The following is a 21,243-nucleotide window of genomic DNA, read 5'->3' on the forward strand; positions in this document are numbered from 1 at the left end:
TATTACTCCAACAAAGTTATCAAAAAGGGCACAAAATGAAAACAAATGTCGAACAAAAGCTACCTCTTTTGACAATCCAATAATCCGGTAATGAATCTGAATTTAGTGGATAAGTCTAGGAATGCTACTTTAACTTCAAGTCTTTAAGTAGACAGGCCTTTACACATGTTTACATTGGCGTTTAAAACACATTTTCAGCAGCCTCTGTCCTATGTTGAAGTGAAACATGAACTCACTTCAGCATCCGTTCATTGGACTCGTCGTCCATGTTGAGGGGATTGAGCGAATACGAGGAGATGATACCGAAGGAGCCCAGCGGCTGATTGGTGATCGGCGAGGTAGCCTGGCGAGCGGACATCCCATTGATGGAAGGAGAGTCTCTCAGAGCAGAAGAAAATGGCAGACAGGTGGGGGCGCAGGACACCGACAGGTTCACCACCTCCACCATCTTCTTATTCACGAAGGCCAGCCCAGAGTTGTGTATCTTAGCGGGCTTCGTCTGGCACTCTAAAGGCTCTTTTTCACTGGTTGATACCCCAGTGAGGTCGACAGGTGATGCGATATCATTGGCTATCAACCCTGAAAGGTCACTGGGCCTCTGAGCAATGTTTCTGGGGAGATCTTTGGTTTGTTGAAGCCCTAAAAGATCCAGACACTCCTGGTCTTCAACGTGAATCACTTCGCTCTCATGGAAACTTTGCCACTCATCCTCAGAGTTCATTCTCTCCTGAGCTGCTGCACTTTTATGCACACATGGTCTGTTTCCACAGCTGCAGGGCACTGTTTCTGTTTCAGCGAAATGCACATCCTCCACTGAGGCGCTCTCTCCACTGATGTGTGTTTGATGGTTCTTATTCTCCCCCTGGCTGCCAATAACAGCACTTGCCTTCACATGAGGGCCCTCGACAGACTCTTGTAAAATCAGTCCTTCAGACACACCACTTAACACGGACTGGGTTATGCTCGTCTCTGGCAGGTACTGAGCAGAGCTTTCAGAGCGAATACTCTCCTCCAGGATAAGATTTGTCGCTGAACTCGGATCTAATAGAGATGATTCTGTTTGAACTGAATCCAGGTTCGAAGAAGAGCAGTTGATATTCAATGAATGTTGCACTAAGCTATCTATTTCCTGGTTGAGCACACGGTCCTCCTCAGTGTCTTCAGGGCTGCTGATCTGCGGTGCCGACACAGATTTGGTCAGTTTGCTGAGCTGCCTCTGGTCATCCTCATAGGGCAAGGAGCTAATAGAGGTGAGGGAGGCTTGTATACCTCCGCTGCCGTTGCTCTCCATTTGGAGGCCTTCCAGGGAGCTTCGGTGAACCCGGTGGCGACACACTATTTGTCGTGGGATCTCTCTTTCGCTGGAGAAGTCAAGGGGAGGTCTGCCTCTCAGCACAGCCTCGAGGGGCCAGGCCACTGAGCTGGGCTCGCTCTCGATACCCGAGTCAGAAATAACCGAGGACGAGCGCTTCATGATCTTGGAGCCCACCAGGCCTCCGCGGTGAATCATCTCTTTTCTGAGATCGCCCGGAAAGGTTGGTATAACCGGATGAGCGTAGGAAGTCTGTACGCTGCCAGGAGGAACATCTTCACTCTCATCGTCCATAGAGTGGTTTAATGGCATGGCAATATCAGACTCCTCTTCAGTGTTCTCACTCTCTCGCGCGTTGCTGTCACTGGTTGCATCGCAAAGTTGGACGGTATTTTCTAACTGATGAGCAGGAGACTCATCACTGATGTTATTGGTGTCAATGAGGGGGTTGTGGTTTGAGGAGAGGACTGCTTCTCTTCTACACGGATCCTCATCACAAGGCTTAACTTCAATGAACCTCAGATCTGGATTACAGCTGTCCACATCCTGGTCTTGTGTTTCCTCTGGTTGCTTTAAGAGTTCTTCCTCTAGTAGAGAGGGTTCAGCATTGTCTTTAGTTAGGATGATGTTCTGGGTACTTCTGATGTTAGTGCTGGTTTTACTCTGCTCTGCCATGAGTGACATATATGTGGGCAGGTCCATGCAGTCATCAATGTCCATTTGATCCTTGAGTTTTGCTGCTGTTCTGTCTTCCTGCCTGCTTTCAAAAATCCCATTGAGACCTGGGTTGGTCTTCCCATCAGCGGTTGGCCCATGTGATTCCCACTCTGGAAAGAGAAAGGCATTGCACTTAACTTTATGTAATGGTGTTGGGAAAATACTGAATGTACTCTTCCAATATGAGAGTAACATGATAACAAAGGTATCCCAACTGTAGCTGTGAACATGACAGGATGTGTGATTACCTAGAAGAGCATCAGGACTGTTTGAGGCATATGATAGCTATGTGATTAACATGATGATTCAGCCTCTATGGAGATAGACATATGACAAGCATGCTCATTTCTGACGTGGAGCTAATCTGAAGTAAACATTGAATACTGCTTTCTATTCCTCCATCTTGTGACTGTGTAACTCCCTCTCTTGGATATCAGCATGTGAAGGACACTGTTCAGGAACTAGTTGATGCTCTGTATGTGATGACTACTTCCATTCTGGAGAGGATCATACATACATGTGTTCTGATATTGAAGATCAAGCCGGGGACGAGTGATATTTTTTTAACAAATAGCAAAAGAAAATGTATTTTGCTGTGAATCATTTCAGTCTTATATTACCTGTTTGAGGAGATTCCACGTATCGGTCCTCGAAGATGATCGGCAGGCTGTTCCAGTCTCCATCGATGTCCAGGCACTCGACAGGTAGAGGAGGCATCTTGGTCAGATAGTCTGAGCTCCGCACGTCTGCAGCTATCTGGCCATGTCTATTGATCCTGAATGAAGAAGAATAATAATACCATGATTGAACTTTTCTCCATATGAAGAATAACGTATTTTATCATGGGTGGGCTGATATACGAAAAACCCTGTAAGGGAAGTTGGCAGGGCAAACAATCTTGACATCCATTTTCCTAAGTCTGATTCAAGTTGATTTATCTCGTTGGTTTGTGACTTGAGAACAGGAGTTTGCCAGAATAATATTTCTAAGTTGCTTTTCTTTATGTGTGAAAAATTAAAATAAGGTTTTGGCAGGTGAACAATCTGAAGCAGGAGCATCTTATCTCTAAGTGTTTGTTGTTTTTAAGCTAATTGTGGCTACAATAGGCTGAAGTGCAGCACTACCCAATGATCTACATTACCAGTCAAAGGTTTGGACACATCTTCTCATTCGAAGGTTTTTATTTACTAGATAATTCCATACGTGTTCTGTCATAGTTTTGATGTCTTCAGTATTAATCTACAAAGTACAAACATTTTTAAATAAACGAAAACCATTGAAAGACAAGGTGTGTCCAAACTTTTGACTGGTACTGTACATAAGACTAAGACAGTTTTCTTAATGGTGAGACTTAATTTTGTAACTTGCATTTAGAAAGATGGCAAAACCTTTTGACGTGTTCTTAAAGGGGACCTATCATGCTAAATGCACTTTTGTACGTCTTTTCTACATGAATATGTGTCCCCGGTGTTCCAGGGAACTCACCAAGTGTCAGAAAACACAACCCTCTCTATTTTCCTCCATACCCAAATCTCTAAAAAAGGGGCTGCAACGGATCTGATCAAAACTGATCCAGATTTGAACACTGTCCTGACGTCAGGACGGTGGCGCTACGGCTATTGGGCCAACTCCACCAATCAGGAGGAGACAGCCACGGCCATTGCCGTTCGAAAGCGCTGGAGACGCTGTAGTACATATGCCAGGCCAGTAGATGGTGCTGTTCTCACAGAATCAACCCTTGCAAAAACAGAGCTAGAAATTGTCAAATTGAGCAAAATGAGGCATGGCTAAAATGCATGATCTGTTTGGTATTTTGAAAAAAAAAAAGTATAAATATGCCTTATATAGGTATGGTCCTACACTATATTATTCAAATATAGCATGATAGGTCCACTTTAAGTCATAAACACGGGAGAGACTGCTTTCAGATCAGACTTTGAAAATTGATCGTAATGGCTCCCGTACTAATACTTACAGTTCCTCTTGAAAAGTCAGAGATATCTCTTTGGGGTGTTCTGTGAAGAAGTACGCCTCGGAGAACCTTCTGACCTGGATTTGCCAGAAACAAGACAAAACATTGTCACATCAGTGGAGCCAGAGTCTCGTCTTTATTGGCATTACAGCATAACATTATGAAAACAGTCGGAAATTCAAGCTCTGCACACAAACACGGATTCAATCACTTCTTCAGGTCTGTGAAAAAACATCCAAGGTTGTTTCGATTAGACATGCATCATGCTTGTGAGTCAGCCAGTGTTAAATCACCAGGAACACTGTTTGTGGTGTAAATCCAGCCCATAATAATTACAGAATGAGTGTTAATTGAAATCCTAGCTCCACTGGTGGGTGAAGGCATGACAGTGTGCCCTCGGGGTAATCTAGAACCAAAGCAAACATGTTCATTATTTTTCAGACAACTGAGGCGAAACAATGCCACATAAGAGAGTTGAGAGCCGCTCCACTGCGAAGCACATTTCATATTAAACAGCTCAGTGATTAGAAATATATTAGTTTACTCAGCAGGGTTTAAACGACTGAGGGCGAGATGTCCATGTTATCATTTCGTTTAATATTATCTCCGCCAAGACGCTATGTTTTCAGTCTGTTTGTAAAGATTACTTCCTCACCAAAGCTGTTTAAATTGTATTATTTATTCATTTAAAGGTCCCATGTCATGGCCATTTCTACAGATCATAATTCCATTGTTGAGGTCTACTAGAATAGATTTAAATTGTGCAATTTTCCAAACTCACATTGGTTTCTCATACAGCATCTCTGTAAAGTATGTGTATTCACTCTCTGTCCTAAACGGCTTGTTGGAGCTCCTGCCCCACCCCTCTGTGAGCCCAGTGTTCTCTGATTGGTCGAGACGTTGCAAGGCTCGCTGCTCAATGATCTGGCTTACTCGTGTGGTTTCCGGGTCGGCGATACAGCGGGACAGCCCGAAACTCATCCTGAGCACACACACACACTCACAGCCGAAGTAAAAACAATAAATGTGGCTTGATATTGAGTAAGAAAAAGGTTTATAACACTGTGAGAATGGGTCTGCAGAGAGCATTTCTCCACGATCCCAACTCGTCTATTACCAACCAGGGAGCTCTATGCAAGTCAATGGGGACTCCCTGTTAGTTGCAAATGTATGCTAAAGGTCCTGGTGTGTGAGGAGCTCCGCGGATTGGTCCATTTTGGTTCCGGGAACTGCATGACGTCATGCGGTTCCTGGAACCAAAATGGACCAACAAATGGAAAATGAGAAATGTCCAACGAGGCGTTCTGGGGCAGCATAGACAGGTCTTTTCTGTGTTAGAGTTTTACTCGCTACAGGGTGTACTTTGAGGGTTTGTGACTCTGCAGACCGTTTACATGCAGACAAACCTTCATAACACACAAGGGGACGGGTCATAACATGACATGGGACCTTTAAGAGCATTTCAGTATGGTGGAAGATCCTTTTTTTATATAATGCCTAGTCTTTCTACTCTCACTACACTGCGTCTCATTGGGTAATAAGTAATAACGCTTTAGCTTCTGTACGGATTAAGATTTTTGCAAACAAAATGTATGAAGAGTTTTAAAAATACAGCATGATGAATCGTTATGAATTAAACCACCATTAAATACAAATACAGATTGTTTTAGTTGATGAAAATGAAATTGCAACTACAGTATGTTATTTCTAAAACAACGATCAAATTAAGATTCATGATTACAACTTCTAAAATGTCAGAATTTGCTTGTTTAGTTAATAATGTGGAGGTTTCTCACTATTTTCACAAATCAATTAAATAGTGGAGAAAATACTGAGCGGGTGAATCCATAATAAACATAACAATTAGTTAGCAGTACACACAAATAGTATAAGATATAATATACAATAGTGTATCATAATATTTTTATATTTGATTTGATTATTACATTTTCCTGACTCTTCTTGCATACCTTTTTTAAAGTAACATTTTCAGTGTGCTACTTCTGGGGCACTTTTTCTTACATGGGATGTGAATACTTCCTCCAACATATCGGCACAAACCGTCATCAATGCCCTCCAATAAGGACTCTGTGGCTCAGACAGTGAACATGGTGTCTGAGAGATGTATAAGTGTGTGTGTGGATGCAGTCCCAGTTCTCTGAGAGATGTATAAGTGTGTGTGTGAATGCTCGTCCCTGTAGTCTGAGAGATGTATAAGTGTGCGTGTGAATGCTCGTCCCTGTAGTCTGAGAGATGTATAAGTGTGCGTGTGAATGCTCGTCCATGTAGTCTGAGAGATGTATAAGTGTGCGTGTGAATGCTCTTCCCTGTAGTCTGAGAGATGTTTATAAGTGTGTGATGTGGATGAGTCCCTGTTGTCTGAGAGATGTATAAGTGTGTGTGTGAATGCTCATTCCTGTAGTCTGAGAGATGTGTATAAGTGTGTGTGTGAATGCTCATTCCTGTAGTCTGAGAGATGTGTATAAGTGTGTGTTTGGATGCAGTCCCTGTAGTCTGAGAGATGTGTATAAGTGTGTGTGTGAATGCTCGTCCGTGTAGTCTGAGAGATGTATAAGTGTGTGTGTGAATGCTCGTCCGTGTAGTATGAGAGATGTATAAGTGTGTATGTGAATGCTCGTCCGTGTAGTCTGAGAGATGTATAAGTGTGTGTGTGAATGCTCGTCCCTGTAGTATGAGAGATGTATAAGTGTGTGTTTGAATGCTCGTCCCTGTAGTCTGAGAGATGTATATAAGTGTGTGTGTGAATGCTCGTTCCTGTAGTCTGAGAGATGTGTATAAGTGTGTGTGTGATATGCTCTGTTTCCTGTAGTCTGAGAGATGTGTATAAGTGTGTGTGTTGAATGCTCGTCCTGTAGTCTGAGAGATGGTATAAGTGTGTGTGTGAATGCTCGTCTGTAGTCTGAGAGATGTATAAGTGTGTGTGAATGCTCGTCCCTGTAGTCTGAGAGATGTATAAGTGTGTGTGTGAATGCTCGTCCCTGTAGTCTGAGAGATGTGTATAAGTGTGTGTGTGAATGCTCGTTCCTGGTAGTCCTGAGAGATGTGTATAGTAGGGCTGTGTTGTGATGGCTCGTTCCTGTAGTCTGAGAGATGTGTACTATATAAGTGTGTGTGTGAATGCATCGTTCCTGGTAGTCCTGAGAGAGTGTATAAGTGTGTGTGTGAATGCTCGTTACCCTGTAGTCTGAGAGTGTAGTATAAGTGTGTTGTGTGAATGCTCATTCCCTGTAGTCTGAGAGATGTATAAGTGTAGTGTGGTGAATGCTCAGTCCCTGTAGGTCCTGAGCGATGTGTATAAGTGGTATGTGGTGAATGCTCGTCCCTGGAGTCTGAGGAGATGTGTGATATGGGAATGCGTCCCTGTAGTCTGAGAGATGTGTATAAGTGTGTGTGTGAATGCTCGTTCCTATAGTCTGAGAGATGTATAAGTGTGTGTGTGAATGCTCGTTCCTGTAGTCTGAGAGGTGTGTATAAGTGTGTGTGTGAATGCACGTCCCTGTAGTCTGAGAGATGTATAAGTGTGTGTGTGAATGCTCGTCCCTGTAGTCTGAGAGATGTATAAGTGTGTGTTTGGATGCAGTCCCTGTTCTCTGAGAGATGTATACTGTAAGTGTGTGTGTGTGTGAATGCTCGTCCCTGTTGTCTGAGAGATGTGTATAAGTGTGTGTGTGTGAATGTAGTCCCTCTCACCCTGAGTGTGTGATGCTCCTGGGCCAGATAGGACAGGATGTGGGGGTTGAGCACAGCGTTCAGCAGGAAGTTGCTCCACAGGGCCGCCAGCTGGGAGCAGAGCTGGCTCACGTCCCGGCTGATCTGCTCCGCCACCCCGTCATGGACCTCCTGCAGCTGAGGGACACACGGAGGGGTCAGAAACAGAGATAACATCAGACTGAATGCGTCACACTTCCTGAAATATAGCCTCCTATTCTGGGATCCTACAGACAATGTGGAGTCTGCAGTCTGCCTGACTCTGGATCAGTTTAGAAAAGTCATGTTAGACTCATCGATCAATAAACCCTCGCTGTTCGAAAGGCTGGTTAGAGCAGAAGGGCCATCATACCAGTCCTAAAATACATCTGAACAATATTTATTGACGCGTGTTTTAAGAAATGTAAGTTTAATGTCTCACTTAATAATAATAATAATAATAAATGTATTTTGTAAGCGCTTTTACAGGTGCTCAAAGTCGCTTTACAGAGGTAGTAAAAAAAAGGACGACAAATAAATATAGTAAAAGTCGCATTAAAATCGAGCAATAAAACAACAATCCACAAATTAAAAAATTCCACTGATTATATTTATTTTTCTTTAAGTTTGTACTCATGTAAGAACATATTGTGATCATATCTGTTCCCTTAAACCAGGGGTCTGCAACCTTTTTGACCAAAAGAGACATTTTTCCCCCTTTTCCAACAATTCGTTTTGTCTGGAGCCGCAAAACATATTTGATATCTTATAAAGTTGTATTTATTGTTATATCATATACAAAAACTAGAGTTTTTTTGCATTTATTATTTATTACATTATAAAATTGAGTACAAAGAACTCTTATAAGGAGAATAAAAAAAGAATACACAGGCCTACTTTAAAGTGGACCTATCATGCTATATTATAATAATATAGTGTAGGGCCATACCTATATAAGGCATATTTATACTTTTTTTTTTTCAAAATACCAAACAGATCATGCATTTTAGCCATGCCTCATTTTGCTCAATTTGAAAAATGTTAGCTCTGTTTTAGCAAGGGCTGATTCTGCGAGAACAGCACCATCTACAGGCCTGGCATATGTACTACAGTGTCTCCAGCGCTTTCGAACGGCAATGGCCGTGGCTGTCTCCTCCTGATTGGTGGAGTTGGCCCAATAGCCGTAGCGCCACCGTCCTGACGTCAGGACAGTGTTCAAATCTGGATCAGTTTTTATCAGATCCGTTGCAGCCCCTTTTTTAGAGATTTGGGTATGGAGGAAAATAGAGAGGGTTGTGTTTTCTGACACTTGGTGAGTTCCCTGGAACACCGGGGACACATATTCATGTAGAAAAGACGTACAAAAGTGCATTTTGCATGATAGGTCCCCTTTAAAATAAATTAAACACAGCACTTGGGGAGTCCTCTGCACATTTGAAGGAAAAAAAATACAATTAAAATTGACCCACTTTGAAATATATAAAACCTATAGCTGCACCCTAAAAAGAGTTAACTGATTGAATTATGATGAAGATCGTCAGCTGTCTTCCTCTCCCATGTTTTTCCTCCAATACGTAAAGCTGCAGCACCTTTGACAACTTCTCTCTACATATCAAACATCCCGGTAAGCCAGCATCGTTTGCTGTGAAAGCAGATAACTCTGTCCACGCAGAATTAAACCCTCTGTGTTCCTCCCATACTTTTCTTTTCATTGATGTATCCATAGTTCGCTCATCGAGCCGGGGGTCAGGTTATTCGCCTGCAAGAAAAGGCGCCCGTGCGGGACCGTAGCAGGATGTGACGCATATTTTAATTGACCTTATTAAAACCTTTTTGTTTTTATATTGTATCACCTCAAAATAAAAGATACGAAACATTTTCAACCGTGCAACAACATTTAAATAGTCCTACAAATACTTTTATTTCATTTCCTTCTTATTTATGTCTAAACTCAAGGGAGCCAGAGCAGAGGGCTTAAAGAGCCGCGGGTTGCCGACCCCTGCCTTAAACCTATAACAATGGCTAAGCTGTCTACATATTCTGTCGTACAGCTATTTTTGCAGGGTAAACCAAACATTTACTTTACTTTCAATTTGAAAACTGAAAAAACAGGATAATAATAGGTTCAAATGATTACAGAAAACAATGTTCAAATAAAGTTATCATCTAACTTCATCGCAGGCCACTAAAGACGCTTAACGTGTTGAATGAACGTACCTGTAACTCCTGTGTGAGGCGACTCAGAGTTTCTTCTACAGGAAGCTCCTCTGGGGAAATAAATGAAAAGAGTTTAGTGCAAAGGATTTTAATACACTTTGATTTAAAGACAGTCATATTTATTGTATTTTGATATTAACACTTATTAAAACGGAACTAAAGGTCTTGAATTCAAAAGCACACATAACAAATATAATCTAATCATATTTGGAGTTGAATAGTAAAACCATAAAAATGAAATTACTTTATTGAAGGCCATAACATTAAATGGTGTGATGTTAACCAGTGGTGGAAAAGCAATCATTATAACATAATGTGTAAATCTTATTATTAATGATATTATTACACTTTTTTTATTTGTACTTTTACTGAAGAAAACAATGTGAATACTACAACTGTCTAACCATGCCCAGGATTGATGTATGTAAAGGCAATGAACAAATAAGTTGAATTACCTCAATCATACTTCTGTAGTAGAGGGATTTCAGGCATTTTAATTGGATTTGAAGACATGTTGAAATGTTTTAAAGACACATAATCATATCTATCATGGTCACCTGAGTGCAGAGTGTGCTGCAGCGTTGGGATCTCCTTCCTCAGAGCAGAGTGGTACGAGGTCAGACCGTCGAGAGCCGCCAGCAGGAGGCGGCACAGCCTGCGGTGCCACGAGTGAGCTCTCTGCAGGCTGTGCTCACTGGCCACATAGAAGCTGCCCTGCACACAGAGAGCACAGTACACACATCCTTTACTCAAGAAGAAGTACAGATACTCGTGTTTAAAAATACTCTGGTAAAAGTGGAAGTACTGACTAAACTTCTTTACTCAAGTAAAAGTAAAGAGGGCTTTGAAATGTACTTCAGTAAAAAGTACCCATAACTAGCAGCTGTTTTAAAGAGTACCTGACCTCCCTTTATATTAATAGAACAATAATGTCATTGTTAGCTAATGAATGTTTCCATGCTGAACAACGGCAACATGACAACGTTTTCATTGGTCCCTCTTCTTTAGAGAAGACCAGGAAATGATGGATACACGGATCGTGTTCAAATCAATAGGCACGCAATGACTCTAAATAATAATGATCACGCCACCAAACACACATTCAAACTAAAGGAACCAGCCTGTTTGGGAAATGTGAGAAGTAGAAAGTACAGGTATTTGTGTTCAACATGTAAGAAGTAGAAAGTACAGGTATTTGGGTTCAACATGTAAGAAGTAGAAAGTACAGGTATTTGGGTTCAACATGTAAGAAGTAGAAAGTACAGGTATTTGTGTTCAACATGTAAGAAGTAGAAAGTACAGGTATTTGTGTTCAACATGTAAGAAGTAGAAAGTACAGGTATTTGTGTTCAACATGTGAGAAGTAGAAAGTACAGGTATTTATGTTCAACATGTAAGAAGTAGAAAGTACAGGTATTTGGGTTCAACATGTAAGAAGTAGAAAGTACAGGTATTTGTGTTCAACATGTAAGAAGTAGAAAGTACAGGTATTTGGGTTCAACATGTAAGAAGTAGAAAGTACAGGTATTTGTGTTCAACATGTAAGAAGTAGAAAGTACAGGTATTTGTGTTCAACATGTAAGAAGTAAAAGTCAAAAGTGGTCAGAAAAATAAGTAGTGGAGTAAAGTACTGATACCAGAAAAAATGTACTTCAAGTATTTGTACTCCACTACTTCCAGACACGGAGGAAATGTCAGCCTCTATATAGTTCAGCAGTCACCTCTAAAAAACCTGCCTTAATAACAGACATGTTCACATACTTGACCTTCAAGTAACTACAGTTGTAAAGGCTTGTCGCTGACTCTGTGAATAAGATCATTACTCGTAAGATCAAATAGAAACAAATGGGCCCTAAACACAGCTTGCTGCGAGCAGTAAAAGCAGATCAATACGTGCACGTGGCTGAAAAGGAAGTAACGCATCCCTGTTGTGACCTTTAAATGTTCACGAGTACAGGAAGTGGACACAGAGAGAGGAGAGAGGCGTTTTTGTTTGTCTGGACGAGTGCAAGGAACAAGAAATAATGATGAGGGTATGGAAACTGACGATCAAATATGTCGGGCAAAAATTGTACAATAAAATGTCCAACGATGCAAAGTGAGGTATATTATATTGTATGAGGTACATATTTTATTTTTTTCCACATGCTTAGTATAATAATAGATTAATATATTTATTTTGTAAGCGCTTTTACAGGTGCTCAAAGACGAAGAAGTATCTACAAATGGTGGTCCACAGAAACCCAAAATATAAATTAATGATTAAATAATTTGTGTTTATCAAAAAAAGACGGAAAATAATGACTGTAGCGCATCTTCAGTCCTTAATGCTTCTGAGTATTAGCCTGTGTATTATGGACAGTGTTTCCAGCAGATGGCTCTCTAACATAGCAGTAAGGGAATAAAGTTGATTTCCAATATGCCCTGAGTATAAGAAGCCACAAATCACAAAAGCCTTGACACTATAATCATGTCTCTCATTTCTCTCGTTGAAACGCTAATGGCCTTTCACCCAGAGAGCTGTCATTGAACACATCACCGTCACAGCATGGATCCTGAATGTGACGTTAGTCCCTGACCTGCTACCCAAAAAAACTCCTGGATGTTTTTCGCAGCTTCAGTGAGGGTTTGGAGCTTTGAAAGGCATGTAATAGTATCTGGGGATGTACTCCAGATACTGTAATTTTCCGAGTCTCCGGCCCTATCATCATACCTGTGAGCGCTCTGTAATTGCAGCGCTGCAGTATACCTGAAACCAGGAAGGAACATCTGTATGTTTACTTTCATAATTATTTCTGCCTTTATAGAGGCCTGCCTGGATCAGTCTGAGAGCGAGGGGCAGAGAAAAATAACTATTTTTCAGAATGAACTAGTCATTATCCTAAAACCACAGTTTATCTCGCCGCTGACATTGTCTGGGATCAGTGTTCTGTCACTGAACACGAGGATTTATGCTTTTGCTGCTGTTTGTGCACATTTTGACAGTTCTTCATATAAATAATGTTACATAAAGCTCCTAGCACACTGGATGGAAATCCCACTAAAACAGGACTTTTGTCTTTATAAGGTACAGGACTTTTTTCTTTTTAACGTTTTTTTCAGAATGGTATTAATACTTATTATCAAAGGGGACTCAAATCTAATTTATACCGTGGACTTCATCAGCAATTGTACGATACTACAGGAGAGTTTCAGGGCTACATATCTAATTAAAGCCCTTTCATTTAATCTTTAACCTGTTCAGCCCCGAGCCTGTTTTTCAGGTCTCAGACTCGAAAATGACATTCCCAGAACAAATGACTATATCTTCACTTCTAAAAGGGGTAAATTAATAATCTTTTTTCTCAAAGCAATGATAAACCTGTGAGTTGGATGTAGAAAAGTCAGAATCAATATAGATTTTTTTATTTTAAAGTAAATTCAGATTTTACATAGTAAAAAACTGTAAATTATAGTGTCCGTCCAAAAAAAAAAAACATTACTTATAGCGAAAACCACCCTTGAATGATGGGATAGTAGACTAAAAGCTTTAGGAATCCAAACTATAACATATAATAACTACCCTGTATCAAGATTGATGCAAAACCAGTGACATTTGACCTTTTTAGAGAGATTTAGCAACAAAAAAACACTTCTGGGGTCATTTGGGTGGATTTCCCATATCTCTGGAACCCATTGGTCGATTTTGATGATTGACACCTCTTTTTAACCGTTAGAGCCAATAGAATCGAGGGGAAGTTCCACACACACACACGTTACCAAATAAGGAGTGAGAGTGATGCATAGCCAGAATACCCAAAACAGGAAGCTGTCATATACTCTGGTAGCTATCGTTAGCAGCTAATATGAAAACTCCGTTTTTGACATAAAAATTGAATTATGGATTATCAGTAATCATTTCAAAGTGACAGACACATTGGATTAACCTATGGATTAACCTTCAGCCGCGTTTTTCTCGTTTTAATGCCATTGAAGACAACTTTTGATCAGAATGACAGCAAAAGGTAAGACATATTGCCGTGTTGGCTACCTAAAGCTCCGTGGTGTGATGTCTGTATTTGCTTCCCATGTCGCGACTTCTGATCGCTCAGTGATGATACTTATATTTCTGGAATCTGTGGAATCTCAGCTTGCTAATCGATATATTGTATGTGCAGTTACAATAAGTAATAAGGGTATTTTTACCTTGAGTTCTGTGCTAAGTGCGGTAGCATTTTTTCGCTCAGGGCTCATTTAGACACTTCTTGTGAGACTTGTGTTTTGTTTCGGTAAAAATTGTTCGTATCGTCAGTTAGCTGAGTTTCTTCCCATTAAATGAGTATGACACATTCATAGTTTATTAAATGTTAAGAAGCCCTGAGACACAGTTTTGTGAAAAAAAAGCCCGTAGCCCCTGCGGGCTTAACAGGTTAAAGGCATTATTAATAGATCTTTTTAGATGTTTCCATCACTCTAGTCTAGTGAGTTAAAGAGGTGTTTTTGCATGTAAATGGTCTACAAAGGCTAACATCTCTGTGTTGCCCCCACCCCCCCTAACGCTCCAACACATTGTACGTGATAAGCTAAGGGGCGGGACATCTCTAAGAGGTCACCCAATCACAACAAAGCCGGCCAGCTAACCAATCAGAGCAGACTGGGCTCTGGTTTCAGACAGAGGGTGAAAAGAGGTGCTGCAGCACAGGCAGTAGAGACACTACATACTGATATACACCTGAACATCAGCAGGAGAGAACTCTTTAAAGTAGAGACACTACATACTGATATACACCTGAACATCAGCAGGAGAGGACTCTTTAAAGTAGAGACACTACATACTGATATACACCTGAACATCAGCAGGAGAGGACTCTTTAAAGTAGAGACACTACATACTGATATACACCTGAACATCAGCAGGAGAGGACTCTTTAAAGTAGAGGCACTACATACTGATATACACCTGAACATCAGCAGGAGAGGACTCTTTAAAGTAGAGACATTACATACTGATATACACCTGAACATCAGCAGGAGAGGACTCTTTAAAGTAGAGACACTAGATACTGATATACACCTGAACATCAGCAGGAGAGGACTCTTTAAAGTAGAGACACTACACACTGATATACACCTGAACATCAGCTGGAGAGGACTCTTTAAAGTAGAGACACTACATACTGATATACACCTGAACATCAGCTGGAGAGGACTCTTTAAAGTAGAGACACTACATACTGATATACACCTGAACATCAGCAGGAGAGGACTCTTTAAAGTAGAGACACTACATACTGATATACACCTGAACATCAGCTGGAGAGGACTCTTTAAAGTAGAGACACTACATACTGATATACACCTGAACATCAGCAGGAGAGGACTCTTTAAAGTAGAGGCACTACATACTGATATACACCTGACAATTAGCAGACTATATCCTCTTTAGAAAAAAAATAAAATCATCTTTGCAAGTCTTTTCAATGTTTCGACAATCACCTGAACAAGTGAACGAAATTGAAAATAAGAAACCACCATAATATAATAACACAACAAAAGTTGTCATTATCTTCAAAATAATGATTTATTTCCACAAAACACTAAATACACTCAGGAGTCTCTCTTCAAAAAGCATTATTTATCTCTCAAACCTCCCTTTTATACCTCAAAGGGAACGTTTTCCTCCCTTCTGAGATGTAACATCTGATATCAATGGGATTCCACAACATGTGATTTCTTTTTTTCTTCAGAAATAACGACATAACACTTTGAGGAAACGCTGTGGTGTTGAGGGAGAAAGTGCTGAAAACGTAGCGTAGCCTCAGGTGAAACGCTCTAAAGAAATGAAGGTGAAGGAGGAGGCGGCGTTTTTTGGGAACATTTCACCTGCAGCTATGTGGTACGTGGCGCTTGTGAGCAGAACTCATTACTGGGATCAAAGGGAACCCCCCGCCTGGCTAAACGCAGAGCTTATTAAAGTGCCCAGCCAGGGGTGGGAGTAAAAACCAGGAGGAGTGTTGGGAGGGGGGGGGGGGGAACATGGCGCTCATTAAGATTTACTGTGCAGACTTGTGACGTCCACAGAGACTAAGAGATTATAAAAAGACGGAGAAAATTGGACGATTTAACATCTGTACACAAGTGAAAATAATTGGCAAAGACAAGAAGAGACAGACGAGACGATTGGATTAAGAAATATTGCTATAATAAGGAAAATGGAATAAAAATAGGTGCAATAAAACATTGCAGCAGTGCAGAAAATAGGCCAAGCAAAGCAAGGCTTTTTTTTCATATAGACTACAGCTGTGTCCCAAGGCCATACGACGTACACACTCTAAGCTGATTTTGTACTTAATAGCACCCAAAGTAAGCAAAATAAATCCACCTGATTATGAATGTGTTATTTGTGGACACTGTAGCTGTGTTTCAAATCATAAGCAGACGGATTCTGAAAAGAAAGGTCTTCATACTAATATCCTAGTTTACTGTTTTAGCAGCAGGGTTAAAAAACATAAGCTTTATAAACTAACAGGATGTAAATGTGCATTTTCCCTATTCGCACTGTGCATTGCATTGTGAAAGAAAAAGTGAACACTGACCAACATTAAGTGTATGCATACTGTTTATTTAGGTTTACTTTCTTTTCTGACTACATACAGTATGTATATATTTTCTAGAATGACTAAGTACTATGGATTAAGGACACTGTAATTTCCTGCAATGCAATGCACATATGCAAAGGAGAGGCAACTCACAACTGCACAGCTTTAAAACAAATTGTTAATAATTGTTAAACTGATCCAGGAAGAATGAAGAAAACTGAAAAGATAAATGTGACATCCTGGATTACTTTTGAATATATGTATTTCCCATCATGTTGAACTATTCCTTTAACTCCAGACCGACTGACTCTGTTAGAAGTTAGCTGTTAGTTTTCTCGGAAAAGCTATTTGTACTGAATGTTGTACAAACTTTGGATGCAGAGAGTAACTGTAGAAAAACTGGAAAGGCTGATTCAGCGACATAACGCAGAATCATTTTTCACTTCTTCAAACCGAATGAACATTTGTCACTTTGGTTTCAAACCACTCAATGTGCCAAGGTTGTTCTGAGAAGCTTCCTAAAATAATTATATATATCCATATATTACCAACAACAGATAATCCACATACTGTTACTTGGGAAGCACTGTAAGCAACTGCAGTGACCGCAAGGGCCATAACATAATTTGGTTCCTATAAAGGCAGACACACCATGATTATTAATCATGATAACACTAATCCTATTATCATTTCTGTCATCATGCAATTGTGCAGCCTAATTGTACAGTAAATGGTCACATGAGGCCCGAGAGGAAGGCTCCACCATCATTTCAGAGAGCTGCTATCACTTCCAGATGCTCAGCCTGGAGCCTGCATGCCTGGGCAGGTTCATCAGATATTACAAAGAGCTGCAGTGCATCCAGTAATAATCTCTGTGCTGGCCTCTGCTCTTTAAGCCTCAAGACTCCACCGAGCCCCAACAAATGAGAGATTCTGAAGGACACATGGTCCAGAGTCAGTAATCCAGATCGGGCTGAATCCTGTTGCTTCTGGGGAACATGGCAAAAACAAATCACAGATAAATCCAACAGCCTCTGTCCCTAAAACCCAGATCATGTTTACGTCATCGCTTGACATTTAGCGGCTTGCTTGGGTATATAAATAGGGAGCTGAGACTGGAGCATTTGGAGCTGTTATCAGTGTTGTGAGACAAATCGGCTCTGACTGTGTGTGGCTTTCTATTTGCTGAAAGGTTAACATACCTCAGAGAGGACAGGTTTGCAGTATCCCGCTCCGAACACAAGGTTCTCCACCGACATGGCAGACGGGTCGCTCGGACTCTCGGGCGAACCTTTCCCCAGCCAGGAGCCTTTCCCTGGACGAGCAAAGCTGCAGAGAGAGAGGACAAATAGATAGATAGATAGATAGATAGATAGATAGATAGATAGATAGATAGATAGATAGATAGATAGATAGATAGATAGATAGATAGATAGATAGATAGATAGATAGATAGATAGATGGATAGATAGATAGATAGATAGATAGATGGATGGATAGATAGATAGATAGATAGATAGATAGATAGATAGATAGATAGATAGATAGATAGATAGATAGATAGATAGATAGATAGATAGATGGATAGATAGATAGATAGATAGATAGATAGATAGATAGATAGATAGATAGATAGATAGATAGATAGATAGATAGATAGATAGATAGATAGATAGATAGATAGATAGATAGATAGATAGATAGATAGATAGATAGATGGATGGATGGATGGATAGATAGATGGATAGATAGGTAGAGTTAAAAGATAACAAATAAAAAAAAAAATATATATATACATGTCAATATTAAATAGAATATGAATGTAAAATGTACAGTGGGAATTTAAGTCCAGTTATGAAGAGAAGCTATGGAGCAGACAGTTCTCTTCCATCCAGAGGTTAGTTTGTGTGTGTGTGTGTGTGTGTGTGTGTGTGTGTGTGTGTGTGTGTGTGTGTGTGTGTGTGTGTGTGTGTGTGTGTGTGTATGTGTGTGTGTGTGTGTGTGTGTGTGTGTGTGTGTGTGTGTGTGTGTGTGTGTGTGTGTGTGTGTGTGTGTGTGTGTAGGAAGACAGATAAACTGAGAGACCGCAAGCTGATACTGCTCCAATCAATCAAGTGCTGCTGTAATCTATGTAATGCACGGCTAAACGCTGGTGATATGATAATGACGGATGAATTAATCAGTTAAGTGTTTGAAAAACGATCTATTGAATCAGTTAACGGATACATTCTTCATTGTGTTTGCCGAATACAAATAGGACTGAGGGGGGAAAAGCTGTTCAAGTATTTAATTTACTTGAGTTTGTTTTCTTAATTATGGATATGATTGCAATTACAGATTTTACACAAAGACTGCTTGTGATTAATTTCAAGTTGATTCTTTATTAAACCTCTTATAGCAATAGTCCTTAGGCTCAGCCCTTTTAGCTATAGGCACATGACGTCTGTCAGATAACTTAAAGTTAAACCTGTGTAAATGGGAAGTGTGAAGGTCAAGCATTGAGGAATTGCTTTTACGTGGTTTATCTTGATGCAAGCTACACTTATTAGTAGTTCTGACTAGCTTACTTCCTAACCTAGTGTTACTTAAAGGACTTCAAATAGGACATCATTAACTAACTAGGTAACACTTGTATGTGACTGTAACGGTTTACATAAAAAAAACCTGTTTAAGACTAATGCAATCGTGGCAGTCATGGATGCTATCATGTTATTTGAAACTAGAGAAATGTGTAGATTCTTAATTTGGGAATAGACCGTTAATATCCAGGACAATAATCTCTCTTCCTATGGCTGCAAAAAGGGTTAGGGTCAGAACATAATACATTCAGCCAAAGGGTTGTTTCAACACATAAAGCTAATGCTAGCTTAATTCTCTAGCTAGCTACAGTAGATCAAATCTGCTAGCCATAGTCATTTAAACTGTCCAAATAGATGGATGTCTGCTAAACATGACTAACTCTCCTATTCTAAATCTGATTCTAAAAGGAACATCTGCTGTCCTTGAGTGGAAAGCTTGACAGGCATAACTAAGGAGGATCAAAAAGGTCTTTGTGCAATTTCAAGGTCTGTCAAATGCAAATGTGGTGAAAAAGCCCCCTGTGAACTCTACCTGATTAGCGGCTGATGTAAGGCAACCAGTGAAGCATGTATGGAGACGGAGATGACAGACAGGTGGAAGTAGTCGAACATGACGGGGACATGGTGGTGGAGACCTCTCCGTGGGTGGAAGTGGAGGCAGAGGGTCCGACTGCTGATCATCGGCACCGTCGCTATCTCTGCCAGCCTGAGGAAGGGAAGAGGAGAGACCGGCATTAGACAATATATTAAAGGACACCTATTATACTGTTTTTCATTACTTTATTATAACTCTCAGATATATACCTAACATGTCTCTGAAGTGTTTGGCTCGAAATACCAAACAGATAATGCTAATGGTTACACAAGCCAAAACATCGTTATGACATCATGAAGTGGCCAAAATCTGATCAGCTCATTTTCAGACAGGTTTTTATAGAAATGGATCAGGACAAAAAGAGAGAGAATCTTTGTTCCTGAAACTTTCAGAGTCTCTTTACACAGAGGGGACACATGTTGATGAAGAAGAGACATGAAGAAGAGGGGACACATGTTGATGTAGAAGAGACATGAAGAAGAGGGGACACATGTTGATGTAGAAGAGACATGAAGAAGAGGGGACACATGTTGATGTAGAAGAGACATGAAGAAGAGGGGACACATGTTGATGTGGAAGAGACATGAAGAAGAGGGGACACATGTTGATGTAGAAGAGACATGAAGAAGAGGGGACACATGTTGATGTAGAAGAGACATGAAGAAGAGGGGACACATGTTGATGTAGAAGAGACATGAAGAAGAGGGGACACATGTTGATGAAGAAGAGACATGAAGAAGAGGGGACACATGTTGATGTAGAAGAGACATGAAGAAGAGGGGACACATGTTGATGTAGAAGAGACATGAAGAAGAGGGGACACATGTTGATGTAGAAGAGACATGAAGAAGAGGGGACACATGTTGATGTGGAAGAGACATGAAGAAGAGGGGACACATGTTGATGTAGAAGAGACATGAAGAAGAGGGGACACATGTTGATGTAGAAGAGACATGAAGAAGAGGGGACACGTGTTGATGTAGAAGAGACATGAAGAAGAGGGGACACGTGTTGATGTAGAAGAGACATGAAGAAGAGGGGACACATGTTGATGTAGAAGAGACATGAAGAAGAGGGGACACGTGTTGATGTAGAAGAGACATGAAGAAGAGGGGACACATGTTGATGAAGAAGAGACATGAAGAAGAGGATTTTGCATGATAGGTGACCTTTAAGTCAGTTTCACAGACACTTGTTTGGATTCTTACTCCGTATTTAGTTCTTATTCCAGTTGAATAAGTCATGCTGGTACACAACTAGAAACAGTACAAATCATATTATCATTGCCTTTTGGGGTTAGGGTTAAAGGTCAGAATGTGTTCGTCTGCTTCACCAATAATCTCACATTTTAGTGACATCATGCATACTATCAAGGCAGCTACAAAAGACAGAGTGAAAGAGAAAGAGTCTGGATCTTGACTGGAATAGTAATGGACACCTAGTCTGCAGTCATACAGACTAAAAGCAACCACTGTCTTTGTTATGATATGTACAAGAAGCTCCATAATTCCTGTCCTGTGTAGTGTTGAAAAGTACTATAATCACACAGGTATGACAAAAATTGT

At 40.5% G+C, this 21,243-nt stretch overlaps 1 protein-coding gene across 1 annotated transcript in view; it reads right to left on the reverse strand.

The window, feature by feature from the left end:
• Nucleotides 1-21,243, reverse strand: part of fam135b (family with sequence similarity 135 member B) — a 63,971-nt gene that overhangs the window by 8,809 nt on the left and 33,919 nt on the right. The window contains exons 6-13 of the mRNA XM_034131181.1: nucleotides 19,616-19,789; nucleotides 17,707-17,833; nucleotides 10,484-10,640; nucleotides 9,927-9,976; nucleotides 7,713-7,868; nucleotides 4,005-4,078; nucleotides 2,650-2,804; nucleotides 237-2,139 (exon numbers count right to left, since the gene is read on the reverse strand). Of these exons, the coding sequence (XP_033987072.1) occupies nucleotides 237-2,139; nucleotides 2,650-2,804; nucleotides 4,005-4,078; nucleotides 7,713-7,868; nucleotides 9,927-9,976; nucleotides 10,484-10,640; nucleotides 17,707-17,833; nucleotides 19,616-19,789 (2,796 nt within the window). The remainder of the gene's footprint in view (nucleotides 1-236; nucleotides 2,140-2,649; nucleotides 2,805-4,004; nucleotides 4,079-7,712; nucleotides 7,869-9,926; nucleotides 9,977-10,483; nucleotides 10,641-17,706; nucleotides 17,834-19,615; nucleotides 19,790-21,243) is intronic.

This window comes from Trematomus bernacchii, unplaced genomic scaffold, assembly GCF_902827165.1.
Source record: "Trematomus bernacchii unplaced genomic scaffold, fTreBer1.1, whole genome shotgun sequence".
Lineage (NCBI taxonomy): Eukaryota > Metazoa > Chordata > Actinopteri > Perciformes > Nototheniidae > Trematomus > Trematomus bernacchii.